General features: G+C 39.7%; 3 protein-coding genes across 4 annotated transcripts; 1 reads left to right on the forward strand and 2 right to left on the reverse strand.

Moving 5' to 3' along the window:
- On the forward strand, nucleotides 1-519 carry LOC308083598 (actin-binding Rho-activating protein; the record flags this gene model as incomplete). Its single annotated transcript, XM_080425913.1, has 1 exon — nucleotides 1-519. The coding sequence occupies one exon, from the start codon at nucleotides 1-3 to the stop codon at nucleotides 517-519; it is 519 nt and encodes a 172-aa protein (XP_080282039.1).
- A 1910-nt stretch (nucleotides 520-2429) lies between these two features.
- Nucleotides 2430-7050, reverse strand: hint3 (histidine triad nucleotide binding protein 3). Its single transcript, XM_080426299.1, has 5 exons — nucleotides 6881-7050; nucleotides 5674-5791; nucleotides 5151-5220; nucleotides 4481-4607; nucleotides 2430-3815 (listed from the first exon to the last, which is right to left on the reverse strand). The coding sequence occupies exons 1-5, from the start codon at nucleotides 7016-7018 to the stop codon at nucleotides 3768-3770; spliced, it is 501 nt and encodes a 166-aa protein (XP_080282425.1). The 5' UTR covers nucleotides 7019-7050; the 3' UTR covers nucleotides 2430-3767.
- Nucleotides 7051-10150: 3100 nt separating this feature from the next.
- Nucleotides 10151-17969, reverse strand: ncoa7a (nuclear receptor coactivator 7a). Of its 2 annotated transcripts, XM_080427107.1 has the most exons (7): nucleotides 17899-17969; nucleotides 16542-16734; nucleotides 14523-14675; nucleotides 13970-14122; nucleotides 13150-13245; nucleotides 12592-12665; nucleotides 10151-12341 (listed from the first exon to the last, which is right to left on the reverse strand). In XM_080427107.1, the coding sequence occupies exons 1-7, from the start codon at nucleotides 17922-17924 to the stop codon at nucleotides 12188-12190; spliced, it is 849 nt and encodes a 282-aa protein (XP_080283233.1). In that variant the 5' UTR covers nucleotides 17925-17969; the 3' UTR covers nucleotides 10151-12187. The 2 variants fall into 2 exon arrangements, with proteins under 2 accessions (XP_080283233.1, XP_080283234.1); XM_080427108.1 differs by lacking the exons at nucleotides 16542-16734; nucleotides 17899-17969 and adding an exon at nucleotides 15452-15696 and having other exon boundaries at nucleotides 10153-12341.
- Between the last annotated feature and the right edge of the window lie 1568 nt (nucleotides 17970-19537).

Below are 19537 nucleotides of genomic sequence, written 5' to 3' on the forward strand. Positions count from 1 at the left end.
ATGCAGACAGAAAGTGACCTCTCTCCACCTCCTCAGTGCAGTGATGATGGGACAGCGTGTGTGGTCTCCGTGAAGGGCCTGAAGGAGAACTGGCAGAAGTGGTCCGACGAGCGCCAGGAGTACCAGAAGCACAACCCCTTTAGTCACGACGCCAAGACAACCGCGGTTGTCCTCCAGAGGGGACAGGATGGCTACGGGAAGCCCCTCCAGGGCTCCATGACGGAGCAGCGGGGGAAGGACGCTCACACGCACATCAGCCGGGAGGTGCAGCAGCTGTGCGAGGTGATAAGGGACATAGGAGAGCCACGGGGCACGAATGGACGTGGAGGTGGTGGTGGTGGTGATAACATGAAGGTGACCACGGTAGAATTTGGGAAACTGTTTGAGCGCTATGTGACCATCTCTAGCAAACTAGTGGGGATTCTGTTACGAGCCAGGAAACAGGGGCTGGTTCACTTTCAGGGAGAGATGCTGTGGCAGGGGCAGGATGACAGAGTGGTCATCACTCTGCTTCAGTGACCAAGGTAATGCTTTCTGGACTGGTTCAAAGAAGAGGGTTTATGGAGGAGAGTCATTGCACTACATTCATTAAAAAAGTGACACTTTTTGGTGGACAATTGAGCTTTTCATTGCACATTGTAAATAAAGAAAAAATAGTTTTATTGACTAAAATCATGGACCTGGACATTGGGGTGTCTGGAGACTCAGCTGGTTAGTGCACGGAACACATGCTCCTTGTGATTTGTGAGGACCCGAGTTTGAATCCGACTCCCATCATGTGTTGCATGTCTCCCTTCTCTATGGCCTCAGTTTCCTGTTTCTCTACACTATACAATCTAATAAAGCAAATGTTGCTTTTGCAAATTATTCAAAATAAAATCCTGAACATTAATCATCCTTTATCAGTCCTCCTCAGTGGAAAGGACAATGCATAATTATTTCGGACCACATCCATGAAAAGATGTAAATTATTTCTGCTTCAACACCAGTAGAACATTTGTTTGCTATTTTACCGAGCTGAGCTGTTGAAATTAACATTTGACATTGAGAGTAGCTGAAATTCTAATTGACATTGTAGACCAAAATGTATTAAACTAAGTGATAATGGCTATTATTACATTCAAATGTATATGCACCTTCAGGAATGGAATAGTTTTGTTACCATGTCTATCAGTGCTATCAAGATATTAGGGAGAAAGTATGCAGCCCAGAGAACTCAAAATAATTGGTATAGGAAACAGAAGGGCTGTTGTATAGATCCATTAAATATGTATTGTAAAGTACCCAGTAGGGTGCATTTACAATTAGCAGTGGCAACACAGAACTGTGTGTGGAGGGTAAATTGTTTACTCTAAATTTAGTATTGTAAAAAACAAACCAAAACATTTTGATAAAGTGGTAGAATTGCATATTATCCTGGGATATTCCACCAAAATGTATGTCCGAATCAAAAATCCACCCCCCTCCCTTCACAATTTGCTGAATGCATCTCTTTTCACAATTGTTCCTCCACTAGCTCTTTCATGTATGTAAACTGGACAAGGGGGCGGCTGAAATTAGGCCAGATTGGTTAATGGGACTGGACCACGGCCAAGGAGAACATGAGTAGGCCCATGACAGGCAATATGGTGCTATAGGATGAACCTGATCGCTCTGGCCTGGGGACTGGAGGACATGCAACTTCCGTCTGCCCTGTTCTTTAGCCATTCCTACTTTGTTTACCATTGTATGGTAAACACAATGTTGTGTAAAACAGCATATTATGCACATATGCAAGAGGCTTCAAATGCTGCCTTAAGCCTGCTGTAATGTATATTTTCTTGTACAACCATATCAGTCGCTGAAAATACCAGATTTTCAAGCTATCCACACACAACACTTGAAAATCTGTTTGTTTCGGTAAGCAAAAAGATAGATAACTTTAGTAAAGCAGAATTGAATACAACAGAATAGCAATGACTGCTATAAATTGCATACCGAAAGGGAATGATCATTAAACAGTGAATATATTTTGGCATCTGCAAGATACAGAGCACAGATAAGGTCAATATTTTCTAATTACATGTGCATTTAAAAGGATGGGCTTCTCAAGTTGAGGTTTTGCCTATTTTACTTACTATATGCTTGAACAAATAAAAATTAAGCATTACAGGTCTTGTTATTGTTGTAGCCTATTTGTTTTATGAAGTGGAGGCACTATTGTTGATTGGTGTAGCTTGAAGTAATGAATGAGCAGGAGTGTAAAGTGATACCATTGAAGGGTATTAGCCTAGCCCTAGTCATGTCACTCACTAACCACACACACTGCAATGGGAAGCAGCAATAACATTTAATCAGTTACAATTCTTCATCGTTAAAGACATACTTTTACATGTGATTTAGTTGTTTTACATCATTTCCATATATAGCACAAGCAAATATCTCAGTGAATCTATTCTATGTTGAGGTAACTCAGCATACTATTAACAGAGTTAACAAGTATGCACAGGCACAAACTGGCCATCATGTCACAGAGATGATAATCCATTACATTGATATGTTTTTCAATATTCTATTAGCACATATTAATCATATTGAACTGAGTGAAAGATTTCCATGCAAAACAATTTGTTTACAAAGTTAAAGGAGTAGTTCACCCCAAAAAAAGAGATTTTTTTTGTTTTTGTCGCATTCCTGAGCCAATAATTTGATGACCATGTGGCTGGTCAGTAGGAGACTCAATTGTATAACTTGGTCTCCTGTTGGTCATCAAATTATTGGCTCAGCAATGTTACAAAAACAAAAAAATCTCCATGAATTCAAGGCTTCATGGGGTATGTAATTGATAGAACATAAGTACTTTTTTGGTACGTGAGGCAGTCTTGTGTGTCAGTTAATCTGCCAAATTGTGGACTTTTATTACTCACTGCACACTTCTGTCTCTTTACAAGAATGCCTTCAATATCATGCATTTATTTATCATTCATTTATTTAGTAATCTATAACATGCTCTCTTCTCTTGGTTAGACCTATCACAATTATTACATAATCGCAATTGTTTGAGATAATCGCAAGAATTTTTTGCATAATCGTTTCCATGTTAAAATGTTCATGTTGAGCTTGTAGATCGGTTATTTCCACTATTAATGTTTATTTTTTAAGTATAAAGTAATTAAATATGTGTTATTTGTCATATCTGCCCTGTGTACCTTTTGTGTACAAAGCCTAAAAACCAAACAGAAATAAACATTTTATTCATAATGTTCCAATAATGTTCAACCACAGAAACACAATTAAATCGTTAATCGCAATTATTTGAGTGACGATTAATCGTCAAAATCTTGGTCCATAAAATATAGTGGATGCATTTACAGTAGATCATGCATGTTTCATCATTGCTGCGAACAAATGAAGATTTAATTTAGCTCATTCCTACTGTCAAAGCAAAGAAGTAGCTACCTACTGTACCCTATACTACCTACAGTACAGTGCCAAAATATTATAATTACGTTGTTTCAAGTAGCAACAAAAAACAAAAAGCTATATTTGGCATCTTCTGAAATTAGGCAATACTGGAGTTACAAAGACAAGAAGTCTTTAATTATAAATATTTCCTCATTTTAAAACATCGACATCAGTCATGGCAATACATTCATGACTGTAGTACAGTCTCCTGTAGTGTGTGCAGCAGCCTACTATCCAACACAGTGTCTGGAACAGTATGGAACCTTGGACACCCTGTGCCTGTGGCAGGTAATCCAAGAATGCAGTGCGTCCAAACAAAGTGATCAATTGGTCTCTCCTTTCGAATTGAGATCTTGAATCAACTGCTCTGCCTACAACAGATCAACAGATACATGGCATGCGAGTTAGAGCTCTAATACTTTACTCCCAATTGATGAATTCCAAACCCAAGACAATAGGGTTGGGCAATTAAATAAAAACATATCGAAACATATTTAGAACCAATAACCGACTTATGTTGATGATTATTTGAAAATAAAAGAAACTGGTGCCAGAAAGTGGTGGCATTATAACTGTTCACAGAAGTAGCTGTGGTTGAATGATGGAACAAATTAGCACAGTCTAAATGAGCAGCAACACATACAGTATGTAAGAGTAACAGAACACAGTTAACAGTAATAGCTTTGTCTACAGGCTTGTCTTATTCCAGTTAACAAAACCCGATGCTAAACCTATAATTATCACAGGTTTTCTAAGTGGGGACCGCAGCCACCAATAGGGGCTGTCAGGGCCCAGGGGGGGCAATCACTTTCAAACTGTCATCCCTATTTTGAGCATGTAATTACTGTGAATGATGGAACACATCATTCACAAGGTTTTTGCTATTTTAGTTTTTAGTTTGTTTGTCTATTACAATTTTGGGAACCCCTGATCTATAGGATTTAATTATTTGGCATCTGTACTCCGCGGTTGTAAGAAAACATCCTTAGTACTTGAAGAAATAATTACACATCTATGCAGATCTGATGAGGCTTACCGTGATGAACCAATAGGAGTTGAGTCTGTAGAAGAGGCGGGACATGAAGCCCAATTGACTTTCAGGCGCTAGGACATGCAGGTGTAGGTGGGTGACGGAACAGAATGGAGGCAAATGGAAGCCAAACCTACAGACAAAAGGGAAAGTATACACAGTATATCGTTGCTGTCGGGTGGAAAATGTGTTCCAATGGATCCAATGTAGAAATGATTAAGTCACAAGCTCTACTTTTCATTGATTAAATATGTATAAACACAACCACACAAACTCATTCCCTGCCAATGACGTCTTTTGGCGGCTGTAAATCGAGTGCCCACACACCGCAAATGACGACTTTTGACGTCTCTTTTTTTTCTCCGTTTTTCACACAGAACCAGGAGATAACGCGATCCAAAGATTTACTGCTGATGTACTTGAAAAGGTAAGAAAATCGCAAAACCTGGCAGTCTGGGCTTTTTGGGCTATTTAGTGAATGGCAGTGAATGAGTTAACCACTTACACTTTCCCCAAAAAATCATAAATAGCTAACATAGCTGATCTTCAAGATCCCAATGCGTTGCATCATGATGACGCATTGTAAGCTTGTAGATGGTCTTTTCCCCCTACGTTTACTTGACACTGTCCTAAAACAAAGTAGGGCTTTACTTTACAAAAATAACCATTGTCCCACCTGACATCACTGAGGTCTGTGACGTTGTTCTTCTGTAGGATCGCCTTCCCTGTCTCCACCATCTGCTCCACTGGACACAAAAACACAACACTATTGTGAGGGTTTCCATATTTGTGCAGTTATTCTTTAACAAAATAAACTGTTTTAACCCTATAAGACCTGAGGCCGATTTTACAAATGCCTTCTAAATCAGTAGTTCTCACACTTTCAAGATTTCTCAAAAATAGCAGATGTACAAGCTCGCAGCGCGGCGCGAAGTGACACGCTGTTAGCTTGTATATCTGCTATTTTTTAATAGCCAACAAAAATCGAAAATGAATGACGCAGATGGTTTCCTGGTTTTAGTGGGTTAACTTGGAGCGTAAGGACGATATAGTCACTCTTTTATGCCACTCAGTTGTTGCTTAATACATTCAAACTTGCAATCCAGTATTTCTGGTTCTCCTTGACAAAGGACATGTCAGCTATGTGGAATATAAACTGCTCAACTATTTCATAAGCTGTAGTGACCAATAAGTCCTACCCATTGGTATGTGTTCTTTGCCGAGGCTCTTGCAGTTTCCAACATGTTTAGTGGGGACCACCAGGTAATGGTGGGGGGCTCCTGGTTTGATGTCTCTGAAACAGGTGAGCTCCTCATCCTGTGGTAATAATAACAGAAGAGAATTACAATGCCAACATTTACATGGTCATCGTGGCCATATGGTGCTGATTTCAGGTCAGTTTAATTTGTAAACATATTATTTTGTTTAACCACTTAAACCCCAGCATCCGTATTCTGGGAAAGCTTTCGCAGGAAATAGCAGATCGACAAGCTCACAACGCGTTGCAACGTGAGCATATCGATCAGCTATTTTCAGAGAAAGCTTTCCCCACAATAACTGAGAAAACTGAAAATACACTATAGAGCCCTGAGGGACTCCACTCAACCATATGGGGTTAAGTGGTAAATGATAATAAAAATACGACAGCATTCAAATTCAGTAGCTGATTACAAAAAAATACATATATACCACCCTGAGGTTTTCAGAGACAATGTTAATAACAAAGATTCATACATCTGAATTCTCTTCTATAGCTCTTGCCAATACCTTTAACAACTATAGCGACAAACAGAAGAGGGAGGTGGTACTAATATACTGTAGTGGTACAGTTATTAGTACTAGCCTTAGCCCTGACACATGACTGTAATATCATGACAGTCCTGGCGCAACTTGTTCCTGCTTTTTCCATTTACAACCCGTACATAAACGTTCAAATTTCAAATCTAAAGTGTTTACCCCACGGCCACGGATGTAACAAGTTGAAACGCTTGGGTTTAGTACCCGAATCTTCCGTATTGTTCAATAAAGCATTTTAATCCGATCGGTGGCCATTTCTTCCAAAATGTTCTTCATATGCTTTCAACTAAGCGATCCTATCGGTTGGGGGTGTATTGCACTCTGATACATTATAACTCTGTGAGAAAATGGCCGCCGAACGGATTAAAATGCTTTTTATTGAACAATACGGAAGATACGGGTACTTAGACCCGAGCGTTTCAACTTGTTACATCCATGGCCATGGGGCTACCACTTTACATTTGAAATCTGAACGATTATGTAGATGTACGGGTTGTAAATGGAGAAAATGCCACAACCAGGTAAAAGTTGCTCCATGACGCCGGTGAGGTGACAGACGAGCATGATGTGAGCCATGGCTAGTAGTACTAGCCTATAATATGTGCTTACACTGTGAAGAAGCTCCGTGCCCATCTCTTTGTTCACGACTCTGCAGAATATGCATTTCTTGTCATATCCTTCGCTGTGGTTAGCGTTTGTTTTATTAGGTTCTGATGTCTCCTCGGCTGCTGCCATTGTTGTTGACATGATGATATTACTTGGCTGACCTGTGGAACTGTCAACATTAAGGCGTGAACAGTCGAGTTCAGCTGCAGGGAAAGGGGAGGGCAAACGATTGACGATGTGATCGATTGATATGGTTAGCTCCATCTGGCCACTAGAGGGCGGCACAGAGACGCAGACAGGCTCGTTGCACATGAATTTTATTCACCGTTTTATAACGTGTTTGAAACCCATGTATTCATTCATTCATCCATTCATTTATCTATTTATGTATTTAACTAGCTGTAGTATACAACCCTCGTAGACGTATTTATGATTCTGACGTCTTCAATCTACGAGAGTCGTAGGGTTCACGCCCCATGGAGACCTGGACTTTCTGCACTATGCCCCGTAGACACTCCAAACATGTACAAATGTGAAAATAAAGGTGCTTAACCCCAAGCCCCAAATGTTAACTGGCTCTACGGGGTAGTAGTTTAATGTAATTATCCATATCTTTAAATAAAGAAGTGTTTTAATGCCGTCTGTGGCCGATTCTGTCGGAAGTTCCCAATGGGCGGTAGTGACGGGTAGTGACGGGGCGCATCCGGTGGAACCCGGAATTACACTAAATGTAAACAGGAAGTAAACGATGGTGAAAAAATGGCGTTCGGCCACTGACGGCATTAAAACACTTCTTCATTGAAAGATATGGATTATTACATTAAACTACTACCCCGTAGAGCCAGTTAACATTTGAGGCTTGGGGTTAAGCACCTTTATTTTTACATTTGTACATGTTTGGAGTGTCTACGGGGCATAGTGCAGAACGTCCAGGTCTCCATGGGGCGTGAACCCTACAACTCGTAGATTGAAGACGTCAGAATCATAAATACGTCTACGAGGGTTGTATACTACAGCTAGTATTTAACCAGTGGTGGAAAAGGTACTCACATTTTTTACTTGAGTAAAAGTGTGAATACTGAAATGTAGACATAGGCCTACAAAGTATTAAAAAATTACAAAATGTACTTAAAGTACCAAAAGTAGAAAGTACTCATTATGCAGAATGTCCCATTTCACAAGTTTTCAAATGTATAGAAATCTTTTGAAAATACACAATGCGTCGCATCGCTACGCATTGTGAGCTTGTACATCGGCTATTTTCAAATGGCCGAAATGTATATAATAATCAAAGTACTGATTAGAAATACTCCAGTAAAGTAAAAAATACCTCAAAATTGTACTTAAGTACAGTACTTGAGTAAATGTACTTAGTGACTTTACAACACTGTATTTAACCGGGGACTCAATATAGGCAACATGAAGCAGCAATATAAAATTATTCATAAAACGCATGAAGACATAGACCTATAACCTATTGATTAAAAGTAGTGGCCTATGTATTCAATGGGTTCCTAAATGTACAGAAAGAACTCTCTTCCTGCCCATGCAGTCTACATAATTTGAGGGAATAAAAATAATTATAGAAGTCAACAAACAGACTGTTTTTTGTAAAGTGAATTAATGATGTAATTTGCCACTAGCATTGCTGCAGCAGACATGACTCTCAATCAGGATGCTACTTTCCTAGGAACTGGAGCTGCTTTAATTGAGCATTCACAAGGGATTCAAAGACTTTGCTATAAAGAAATAATGGCATAGTTATTCACATCGGATCACTTTTTAATAAAGAATGCTAGGACGTAAGCAGATTTGGGGTGTTGTAGCCCCTACTGTTCATAAACATATTAAAACAGAAGCTGTATGGGCCCTGTAATAAGAAAATGTCTTCAGGAGATATGGGTCTTGAAGTTTGTCCAAGACTACTGACATTTCACTGTCTACACTTTCAGAGCTTTACAGACTTCAGAGACTGACAAGTTCAAAATGGAAAGGGTTTACAACAGAGCTTGCAACAGCATTTGTCATTAACTGTTCCACAGAAGTATCAGACTCAGCATTAGAATGATCAAATACAGAGTCAACCCAAAAAAATAGCATACACCCATACAATACTGTTATTTATTAATACCATCTCATATTTCTTAAGGTGGACAGGGAGGCTAGCAGAAACCTCAGTAGGACCATGGTCACAGATTTGATCAATTTACAGTTTTGTGGGATTTTTTATCTCCAGCAATACCTTTCAAATAGAATAGAAACACTGATCCTTGACCTCCTAGCAGTACAGTACGTAGCCTACTTGCAACTTGGATCAGAGCTTGTAACCAGAACATGTACAGCAGTGGTTGTGGTTGTTTCTCAAACATTTTCACATGAAGGACCCCCAATCCCATCTATTTGGCTGTGGACCAGCATCTGAAAAGATTTTGTGTTGGGAACCCCATAAGAGAACATTTGTGTCTTTTCAAGATTATTCCAAATGTAAAAAAAAAAAACATGAAATAAATGAATTTGAATTCTAAATTTGATTCAAATTGTAAAAAAAAACTATATATTTTTTACAGTATCAAAATGTTTTCAAAATCGTGCAAAAATGGCAGATCTAGGGTGCCCGCTGGCCTAGCGGTCCAGGCGCATATCACATACGCTGGTTATCCAGCTTGACAGCGTGTCGAGGGTTCGACTCCCGATCCTGATGACCTTTGCTGTGTGTCACCCCCCATCTCTCGCCCCATTCAATGTCAGCCTACTGTCCTGTCAAATAAAGGCATAAAAGCCCCAAAGAATATATTTTAAAAATAAAAATAGCAGATCTATAACCTCACAAAGCATCATGATGCGATGCGTTGTGAGTTTGTAGATATAAAGTATAAATTAGGGTTAAAGTTGTTCAAATTGCTCCTCATTTTGAGAACCACTGCCAGTAGCCTACACAGTATTATACTGTTTAGGCCTACTTGTTGACATTCTTTTAGCCTATTTCCACTTCTGAATAAAGCAGAAGACAGCGTAAAGCTGTGTGTGTGTGTGTGTGTGTGTGTGTGTGTGTGTGTGTGTGTGTGTGTGTGTGTGTGTGTGTGTGTGTGCACGTGCGTGCGTGCGTGTGTGCGCGTGCGCGTGTGTGTGCGTGCGTGGTTGAGTATGTGAAATTCCTCTATTAATCATTAGAAAAGAAATGAAATGAGTGTTGATATTTAGTTTTCCACCCAGTAGGTGAATTTATTTGCAATGTTATAGGGTAACAGTCTTCAGCTTCAGTGGAAATTAATGCTATTCTTTAAAACGTTGTTTATTATGGATACAAAATCATTGCAAGTTACATTTACTGCAATACCGTACATATCTTATTTGAAGAGTTCAGTACTCTTCTCTTTTTTCTTCTTTTGATGTTATTGTACTTAATAAATATTTAGGATTACAGAGATATATGTTTCAGCTTCCTTGTGTAGTCGTATTAAATTGAAGTCATGGTTTGTTATTATTTGTACGTGTCTACTTTTTGTACCTGTCTACTTGTTATTTGTATATTATATATATGTATAAAAAGCTGCAAATAAAATATTCATATTCTCCTTAATAGAAATTCAGAGCACTAGGAAATCCAATGCTTTAATATGGTTCAATCCTCAAACAGACTTTGACAGTGCCAGCACTGCATGACAGATATTCAAACACAGGAAAAACAGGAAGCACAGACAAACAGGCGCACAGCATACTTTTCACCACCGTGGATTCATTCGTTATAAAATAAATAAAAATAGACATTTAAATATGGTTCATTAACCACTTAATCCCTATTTTGTACTTTGTTGTACGAGCTACATGTAAAAAAATAAGACAAAAAAATAAGTAATCTTTTGACATTTTTGAAATGTTTCGACAAAAATGACAAGTAGAAAATATGAACGACCAGTTGAAAGTGGTTAAAAGAGGATTTAAGAACATTTGTCTTTCATGTCTTTAGATGACAAATTGCATTTACAACAGAGGGTTTTATTTTCACCATGAATTGAGTAAATAAGGACCCTCTTTGAAACAAGCCGTTAGGCTTTCATGGGCTTTTTAATCCTATTTAGTTGACCTCTAAACTGAACTTTCATGTGCTTTTTCCCTGCAAACTTCTAAATAAAGTATTCAATCAATCAAAAAGGTCAAATAATCCCATCAGAAACATGTCTCACGAACTGTTTAGGCTACTTCAAAGATACCATTATGTTTATAGTGCAACAACATATTTTTATTCTGTACCTTTAGGTAGAGTCTTTAGGTCTTCTTCACCAGCAGCTTTAGGCTACATCTTAAGCACTGAACATTCAAACTATTGTCCCACGGGACATAAAAAACGTACAGATACGTATGATGTTACATTCTTTGCGGTTATGTGAAAACTACACTTCACCCAATGGTAATGTTTCTCTATTTGATTTGGGGCTTTTCTATGGCTCTTTATATATTGGATATGTTTCATCGTTAGGCTAACAGGAAGAGTGGGTATACCTCAATGTAAATGGAATCTATTTTCCAAAATGTAAAAAAATATATATTTGGAAAATGGTTTTGAGTAGCTAAGTAGGCCTATACATGATTAGAACATGCTAGAACATTCGACAATTGAGGCCTAATATTTTTTACAATTGCTACAAATTGCTAAGAAACCTATTTAGCCAGTCATTTTGGGCATAAACAAGTTGAAGGGTAAATTCAAGTCTGATAATGATGATACCATGCATGTACTTGAGACCATTTCCCCCCAAAATAGCCAATTTTACATTGAGGTGCCCACTCTTCCTTATAGTGCCCAGTGCCCACTCCTCCGTTTCATGACCCTTGGCTTGAAACAGCGTGTTGTGGATAAGAGGTCTTCATTCAATAGAAGTAATTTAAACCTAATGTTACGATGCTCCCCTCTCCTCGCCACAAGGTTAAACGATGGAGGGATCAAAGCATTTGAAGCCAGTTACTTGCCTTATAGAAACATGACCATATCTGGTGGTTTAAATCACCTATACCCTGAACCTTGGCACTTCTCTCGAGCCTTGAGAACATTATGTAGAATCAGGTGAAAATGCAAATCAAACTAGCAAGCAGAAGTACATTAGCACAAGACAACAATAAAATCCAGATAAAAAAAACAGCCTGAGAACCACTTGGTAAGGCAACATGGCATAACCAAACCACACTTGATAGGTATTGCTCTGAGAAGTTACGCAAGCCAGGGGCTAAACCCATCCCGGCCTGATGCAAGCTTTGAAGCGTTTAAGTCTTACATTTAGCTTATTTGTACTCTCTCTCTCTCTTCATTTCTACTCAGTTCTTCCCCCATTCGTTCTGTATGGTCCAGACTTCGAGGTCTTGTATAATGAAGTCTTGCTCTGTGGAAAGAGGTGGGTTGTGGAAGGTGGCACACGTGGAGCTGGAACCATGGTACAAGTCAGCATCCAGCCATAGACCAAAGCCACTCCTACAAGCAGAGCAAGAAAATGACACATTAGCCTATAACCAAATCCCTACAAAGGGTTGCTGTTTTATCTTGTAAGAAAAGGCATGCCATAATCTTTGAAGTGTATCTTAGAAATATGGTATTTATTTTACGAGCGTAGAAAGTATTTTTTTAAATCATTATATGGCAGAGATGATTAGGGAATCTACCGTTATACATTCCTGAAAAGTATACATTTTAATGTAAAAAGGTAATAAAGCAGATGACTTACCCTCCTCCACCAATCTGCAGTGAATCTGAGTGGCCTCTCACAAAGTAAGAGTTCTCCTCAGTCCATCTGTAGGCCTGTGTGAGAGGGATGAAACAGCACTTAAAAATGGCACAGACCAAAAATGCATGCATGTTCAAAATTATGATAACTAATAATAATTAATACGGTGACAATAATTACAACTTGTGTATAATTGTGTGTTTGTCAAATATTTCAGCATTTACTGAAAATTCTATTCCATTCTTGGCAATCTATTCAGTTCTCCCAGTTTAGTCAACTGACAAGCTAAACCCAGTGGTTCTTAAAGTGAATTTCAGGGACTCTCTGGGTTCCTTTAGGGGGGTCTAAATTGACCTTTACAAGTCTGTAACTCTGACAGTATACAAATGGAACCAAATGGACCCTAACAGGTCCATTTGGTTCCATTTGTATACTGTCAGAGTTAAGGGGAGACCTTGAAAAGTAAAGGTTTGAGAACCATTGAGCTAAACCATTCTCTGCCAGCAAGTCTCATCTTGGGACTTCCCCCACCAATAAAGTTGAATATTCCTGTCTTACCTTGAAATCGGGGTTGAAACTGTAGAGGAAAGTCTCTCCTGTCCCATAGCAATATCTACTGACTCTGAAAGGGTCAGAGGAAAAGGCTCCAAACACCTGGGAGACAGATGGCTCTGGTTAGTGTCTACAGTAGTACTCCACTGCGTTGCTCTTCATCAAAGTGAGAGCTTGGCGGCAGACAGTGCTTCGACTGACATTGCTGGGAAGCAGTGGTGTAAAGTAAATAAGTACATTTACTCAAGTACTGTACTTATAAGTACAATTTCGAGGTATTCTTTACTTTACTGGAGTATTTCAAATTTTCTGTACTTTTACTTCTACTCCACTACATCTCAGAGGCAAATATTGTGCTTTTACTCCACCACAATCATTTTAAAACTTTAGTTACTAGTTACTTTGTAGATTTTATTATTATTACAAAATAACCTAACCACTTCAGCCCTATATACATTTCGGCCATTTGAAAATAGCCGATCTGCAAGCTCACAATGCGTTGCGATGCGACGCATTGTGAGCTTGTAGATCTGCTATAAAGATTTTTATACATTTGAAAACTTGTGAAATGGGACATTCTGCAAAATGAGTACTTTTTTACTTTAATTTCATTTTGATACCAATACTTATGTACTTTTACTCAAGAATGTTTTAATTCCAGACTTTTGCTTGTAACAGAGTATGTCTACATTGCAGTATTGATACTTTTACTTTCATAAGTAAAACATTTGAGTACTTTTTCCACCACTGCTGGGAAGGGAGAGAGGGGAACATGGTGTGGTTGCAAAGACAAAAGGCAGAAACAGAGAGAGCGGTATATGCCAACCTTGTGATGCACGTCTTTGATGACCAGCAGGACAGGGCTGTCCAGGTCAGCCATGCTCCTGTAAAGTGTCTTCAGACTGGTGCCGTGGAGCCCAGTGCTGTAGACCAGTTTCCATGGATACCCCTGGGTTCTGGCTGGCATGTGGTTGGCTAGCTGTTGGTACAGGAAGAATGGATTAATCAAAAATGTTGATGGATATGATAGTAAGAACATTGGTAGATAAATCCAGTTTGATGTACGTTTTAAAGCCAAATGTATGGCTACCCTTATAAATAAAGTAGCGTACTGTTGCTAGTGTGCTAAAACCACCCTCTATGTAAGAAGGACCAAAATCTCTTCCCCCAAAAAATTGCCGATCTACAAGCTCACAACGTGTCGCAATTGCGACACATTGTGAGCTTGTAGAACGGCTATTTTTTGGCTGCTGGTGTTCAAGTGGTTCAACTATTGCTATAAAAGTAATATTTTCTTTAGTATGGAAAGAAGTCTGCAGGCCCTGCTGGGGTTATAATTACTGGCAGAGGTTTTCCAGATACCACAATTAGTGACTCACGGTCTCTAGGTGATGATCATCCAGTATCTGGCTATGGTCTCTGAGGACAGGAAGGAGGTCGTCAGTTTCCTCCTGGTCCTCGGACTCCTCCGGTTCAGACTCCTCTGTGCTACATATACTCTGACGATGTTTGGAGTCCTTCACAGTGATGATCTGCAAGGTAAAGAAAGACAATACACATTTTAGACACTTATATAGACACTTACTTTTATTTCTGCAACCATGCATTAATTAATAGCTTTAAAACTGGCTACCCTATTTTGGGCATGTCATTTATTTTTGTGCTTTTTTCAAAATAGCAAAAATAGCAGACCCACAAGCTCACAATGCATCACATTGCACTTTTTTCGACCCTTTTTTTAAAAATGACGCCTCACCACAAATATTTTAGGAAAGTTATGCAAGATGCTACAAGATGCTGACCCCCTCCCATACTGTCAAACACTACAGTTATGCCCATTGAGTGGACCCTTATTTCCGTTTAATTTAACTCCAGTAGTTATCAAACGTTTTCACGCCAAGGATATGTATTAAGCCGTGGACCCCCATCTGAAAATGTTCTGTGCCAGGGACACCCAGAAGAGAAGATGATGTAAACAAAAAAAAGTCAAAGTATTCAAAAGTTTCCAAACATTTTCGATATTAAAAAAAAATCTTCAAAAATAGCAGATTTACAAGTTTGCAGCGCGGCACGAAGTGCCCTAGAGCATAAACACCTGGACTCATAAGGGGTTCCATTTTTACGCCATAGGAGTTAAGTTAGTACTGAGGACTTTACTGATATTACAATATATCCAAATAAGGGTAAATAAATGAATGATTCTTTGAAAAAAAATTTTTTTACACATAATATGCATTGCACAGTACATACAGCGCATAAACACACAAACACACATATATTTTTCAAGCTGGTCAGAGAGCAGTCCTACCTGAACATAAGGCTCCAAACTGTGATTTGCAAAATAAAGCACCCTGATATTGGCTGGTAGCATCCTCATAGTTTTTGATCTGACTCTCACACTCATATTGCTCTGCAAGCACCACATGTCTATTAACCCCCACCTGTTTGTAACCGCTATTCTAGCACTAAAAAAAAAGCAACTATTCCATTGGTCGGGAGCACTGCAAGAGGAAGCGTCGTTGGTCTAACGGTGCGGTTCGAAAAATGGTTTCTGTTCACACAAAACAGGAGCTTAGAGGGGTTGGTTTGGGAGGAAGTTATGGCCATAAATAGGTTAGGAGGGTAGGATTTCCCGCAGCTACCTGGCAAGTTGCCATTACATCACTGTTGTGATTAGTGTAAGCTTCATGATTGTATCTTTAAAAGATAAACAGACATCCAACATAGACAGACGGCCTACGTACATAACTTACAAGAATACACAGCTAAAGAGCCTTTAATGTGTTTTCTTTCAAACAAAAGAAAAGCATACACATACTTTTCAGTTATACCAAGGTATATACTGTACTGTAACATAAGCTACCTTACAATAAACATTACAGTATACGTAGGTAGGTAGGTAGGTAGGTAGGTAGGTAGGTAGGTAGGTAGGTATAGGCACTTTATTCATCCCCAGGGGGAAATTAAGGTGTTACATAATAGTACAGTTTCAGTTTCCAACCTTTTGCTGCGTATATGAGTGGGTGACAAATAAACCGCTTACGTACAAGTAAAGGTCATATCCTGACCTGAGGCCGATTCTACAAATGCCTTCTAAATCAGTAGTTCTCACACTTTCAAGATTGTTATTTTTTTCTCCTCAAAAATAACATGTAAAAGTTGTGAGCTTGTACATTTTTGAATAGCCAGCGTTAAAATATAAAACACAGATGCCTTCCCGGTTTTGTTGGGTTAACCTTATAGTGGGTCCCCTTGGTCCCCTCCTTTTTCCCTCGTATGATGAGTGAGCTTGTAGATCTGCTATTTTCACTAATGTTCACCTATTTTCGCCGAATGTTAACCTATTCTGACACGCCAAGAATAGGAACACTGGGGTGCATGTGAAGGTGTCCTCTCACCTCCCAGTTCTTAGCAGAAGGGTTGACAGAAGGATTACTGAGGAGCTTATTGATCACGGCCACTTTGTCTTTCTCCACCACCAGGTAGCGGTTGTTGCTGTTCTTTTCCCTGACGAGGTAGCGGGGCTTGAGGTGCTTCTTGGCGTGGATATCAGGAGACAACTCCACAAAGAACGTGTAGAGGTGGTCCACACTGCAGAGGCAAACACACAGCATTTATAGTTTGCATTCTATTATACTCCACAAAAGCACTTGCAAAAGAATGGCAATCATATTGAACTAATGCCAATTTGAAACCATATCAAGCCACTGTACGGACAGGCCTTGACGTGAAAAGTGGGAAGAAGGAATGTGTTTTGAATTCTTTATGAAGTGAATCATTACTGCCTCTATACCAAATGATGCCAAAATACAACACAGCAAGTTTGGAACATTGTTATCATTTCAAGCTATCTGTAAATATTTCCCAGAGTGAGACATGTTTTCCTGGGCACATGTATTGTAGGTTATTGTGTTAAATATGCAAAATTGCAAACTGCTATACCCTGGCTGTGTAATTTTAAAGTTTACTTACTCTAAGGGTAATTTGTAACTGGATGTAGCAGCAGTCAAAGCCACCAGTGAGTAAAAGGTTGCTAAAAGTAATTGTACATAAATGAAATTCCTCTCTCTATGTACCTGTCTGTCTGTCTGTCTGTCTGTCTGTCTGTCTGTCTGTCTGTCTGTCTGTCTGTCTGTCTGTCTGTCTGTCTGTCTGTCTGTCTGTCTGTCTGTCTGTCTGTCTGTCTGTCTGTCTGTCTGTCTGTCTGTCTGTCTGTCTGTCTGTCTGTCTGTCTGTCAGTCTGTCTGTCTGTCTGTCTGTCTGTCTGTCTGTCTCACCAACCCTTTCCCATTCTCCCACAAAGCATACACACACACACACACACACACACACACACACACACACACACACACACACACACACACACACACACACACACACACACACACACACACACACACACACACACACACACACACACACACACACACACACACACACACACAAACACATGCACATGCACATACGCACACACATACGCCCACACATACTGTACGCACGCACACACACACTCACGCATCACACTGATATTCATCTATCCAGCTGAGATGAATAACCAAATTATTGCTCCTGCTTGCCTTCCATTAGAGTGCCAATGCTATAGTCCCCTTTGCTATAATGATGCAAATAGGAAAATGGTTCGTTTGCAAAAATGTGACTTGCTTTGTATCATCATTATAATTCGTGTAATTATAAAAATATATTAATCACACCTTTTACTGTTTAAACCCCCTGTCATTCATTCCTCATACTTACTCTCCAATGCTGTGGGCGACTCCCATGGCTGGTGAAGAGTTGGGAGAGAGGTAGTGGAGTAGAAACGAAGAGAGAGAGTGGATGGGTGTGAGACACTCAGGCAGCGTGTCTAGTGTGATCTCTGCATGGTCAGTCTTTTATACTCGCACAAAGATTTCACAATGATGCACATTTGGTGACATATTAACTCGACCTGCTGTTTCACTGTCCCTATAGGTTGGCTGGAGTTCAGGAATTCTCTATGTCAAGGCAATGTGTCAGAGTGAGACAGCCTGTTGGAAAGACATAGGTTTGATATTTTGTATTAACTATAAATTAGACTTTATTGTCCCCATGCCCCAAATATCCATCTGATATTAACCCAATGTCTCTCAAATGTAGATACATTGGACCATTTAGAGACATTGCACTATACGAATGCAGACCATTTATTGCATTGCTATAGAGCCTTTATCCAAAGCGTCTCCAATCCATACATGATACATTTTCTGTGTCTGCTACAGTATTTTGTCAGTATCTCTTTACAATAATGCGCAATAGAATCACAGAACTGTTTGTCGTCTATGTCAGGCCATTAAGATGAGATAGAAGTTAGATTACATAATGATTTATAAATTTTTACTCTGCTTTAACAGGCCATTATTGCTTGCTACGTTGATTCTATAGTCCCTGCCCACTGCAGCAGGTGAAAGCTGGTTAGCTCTTGTTCAGATGTCACATCTTAAGACTATGAAATGAGGAGATGTTAGGATCAATATGAGATAGTCCAGGTTAAGGCACAGACAGGATCAATAGACAAATACATACAGAATTTGTATACATGAGTATAAGCGTGTGTGTGTGTGTGTGTGTGTGTGTGTGTGTGTGTGTGTGTGTGTGTGTGTGTGTGTGTGTGTGTGTGTGTGTGTGTGTGTGTGTGTGTGTGTGTGTGTGTGTGTGTGTGTGTGTGTGTGCGCTGTGCGCTGTGCGCTGTGCGGTGTGTGTGTGCGCGTGCGGTGTGCGTGTGCGTGTGCGTGTGCGTGTGCGTGTGCGTGTGCGTGTGCGTGTGCGTGTGCGTGTGCGTGTGCGTGTGCGTGTATGTGTGCGCTGTGTGTGTGTGTGTGTGTGTGTGTGTGTGTGTGTGTGTGTGTGTGTGTGTGTGTGTGTGTGTGTGCGTGTGCGTGTGCGTGTGCGTGTGCGTGTGCGTGTGCGTGTGTGGACAAATGCACGTAGATAGAATTCAGATAAGACGACATAAGTCCCATCCAAATAATCTTGAATTATATTGACGTTCTCAGTTGAAAACCAATGGTTTTCAGTGGTGGAACAGTGGTTTGGCTAAATCGGCGGAGACAACATGGCGGCAGCACGTATCAATTGTGAGGCTTGGTGTCTTTCCAATGCCTGCAAATTTGAGAATATAGGGCTAATTATTTAGGGTCTACTTTTGCCATTGCACCATAGAAAGTACCCCCCTCACCTATTGCATCACAGCTTGGTATGGCAACTGCACTGTTTTGGAGCGGAAATCACTGCAGAGTAGGGGTGTAACGATACAGTAATTGTTGCATGGATGCATCAATTTCAATTCCAATGATCCAATTACTTCGATATGCAAACAGCAAACTTCTAGGGTGACTTGTATCGATCTAAAATCGTT

This window comes from Gymnoscopelus braueri (genome assembly GCF_963280865.1).
Source record: "Gymnoscopelus braueri genome assembly, chromosome: 4".
Taxonomy (NCBI): Eukaryota; Metazoa; Chordata; class Actinopteri; order Myctophiformes; family Myctophidae; genus Gymnoscopelus; species Gymnoscopelus braueri.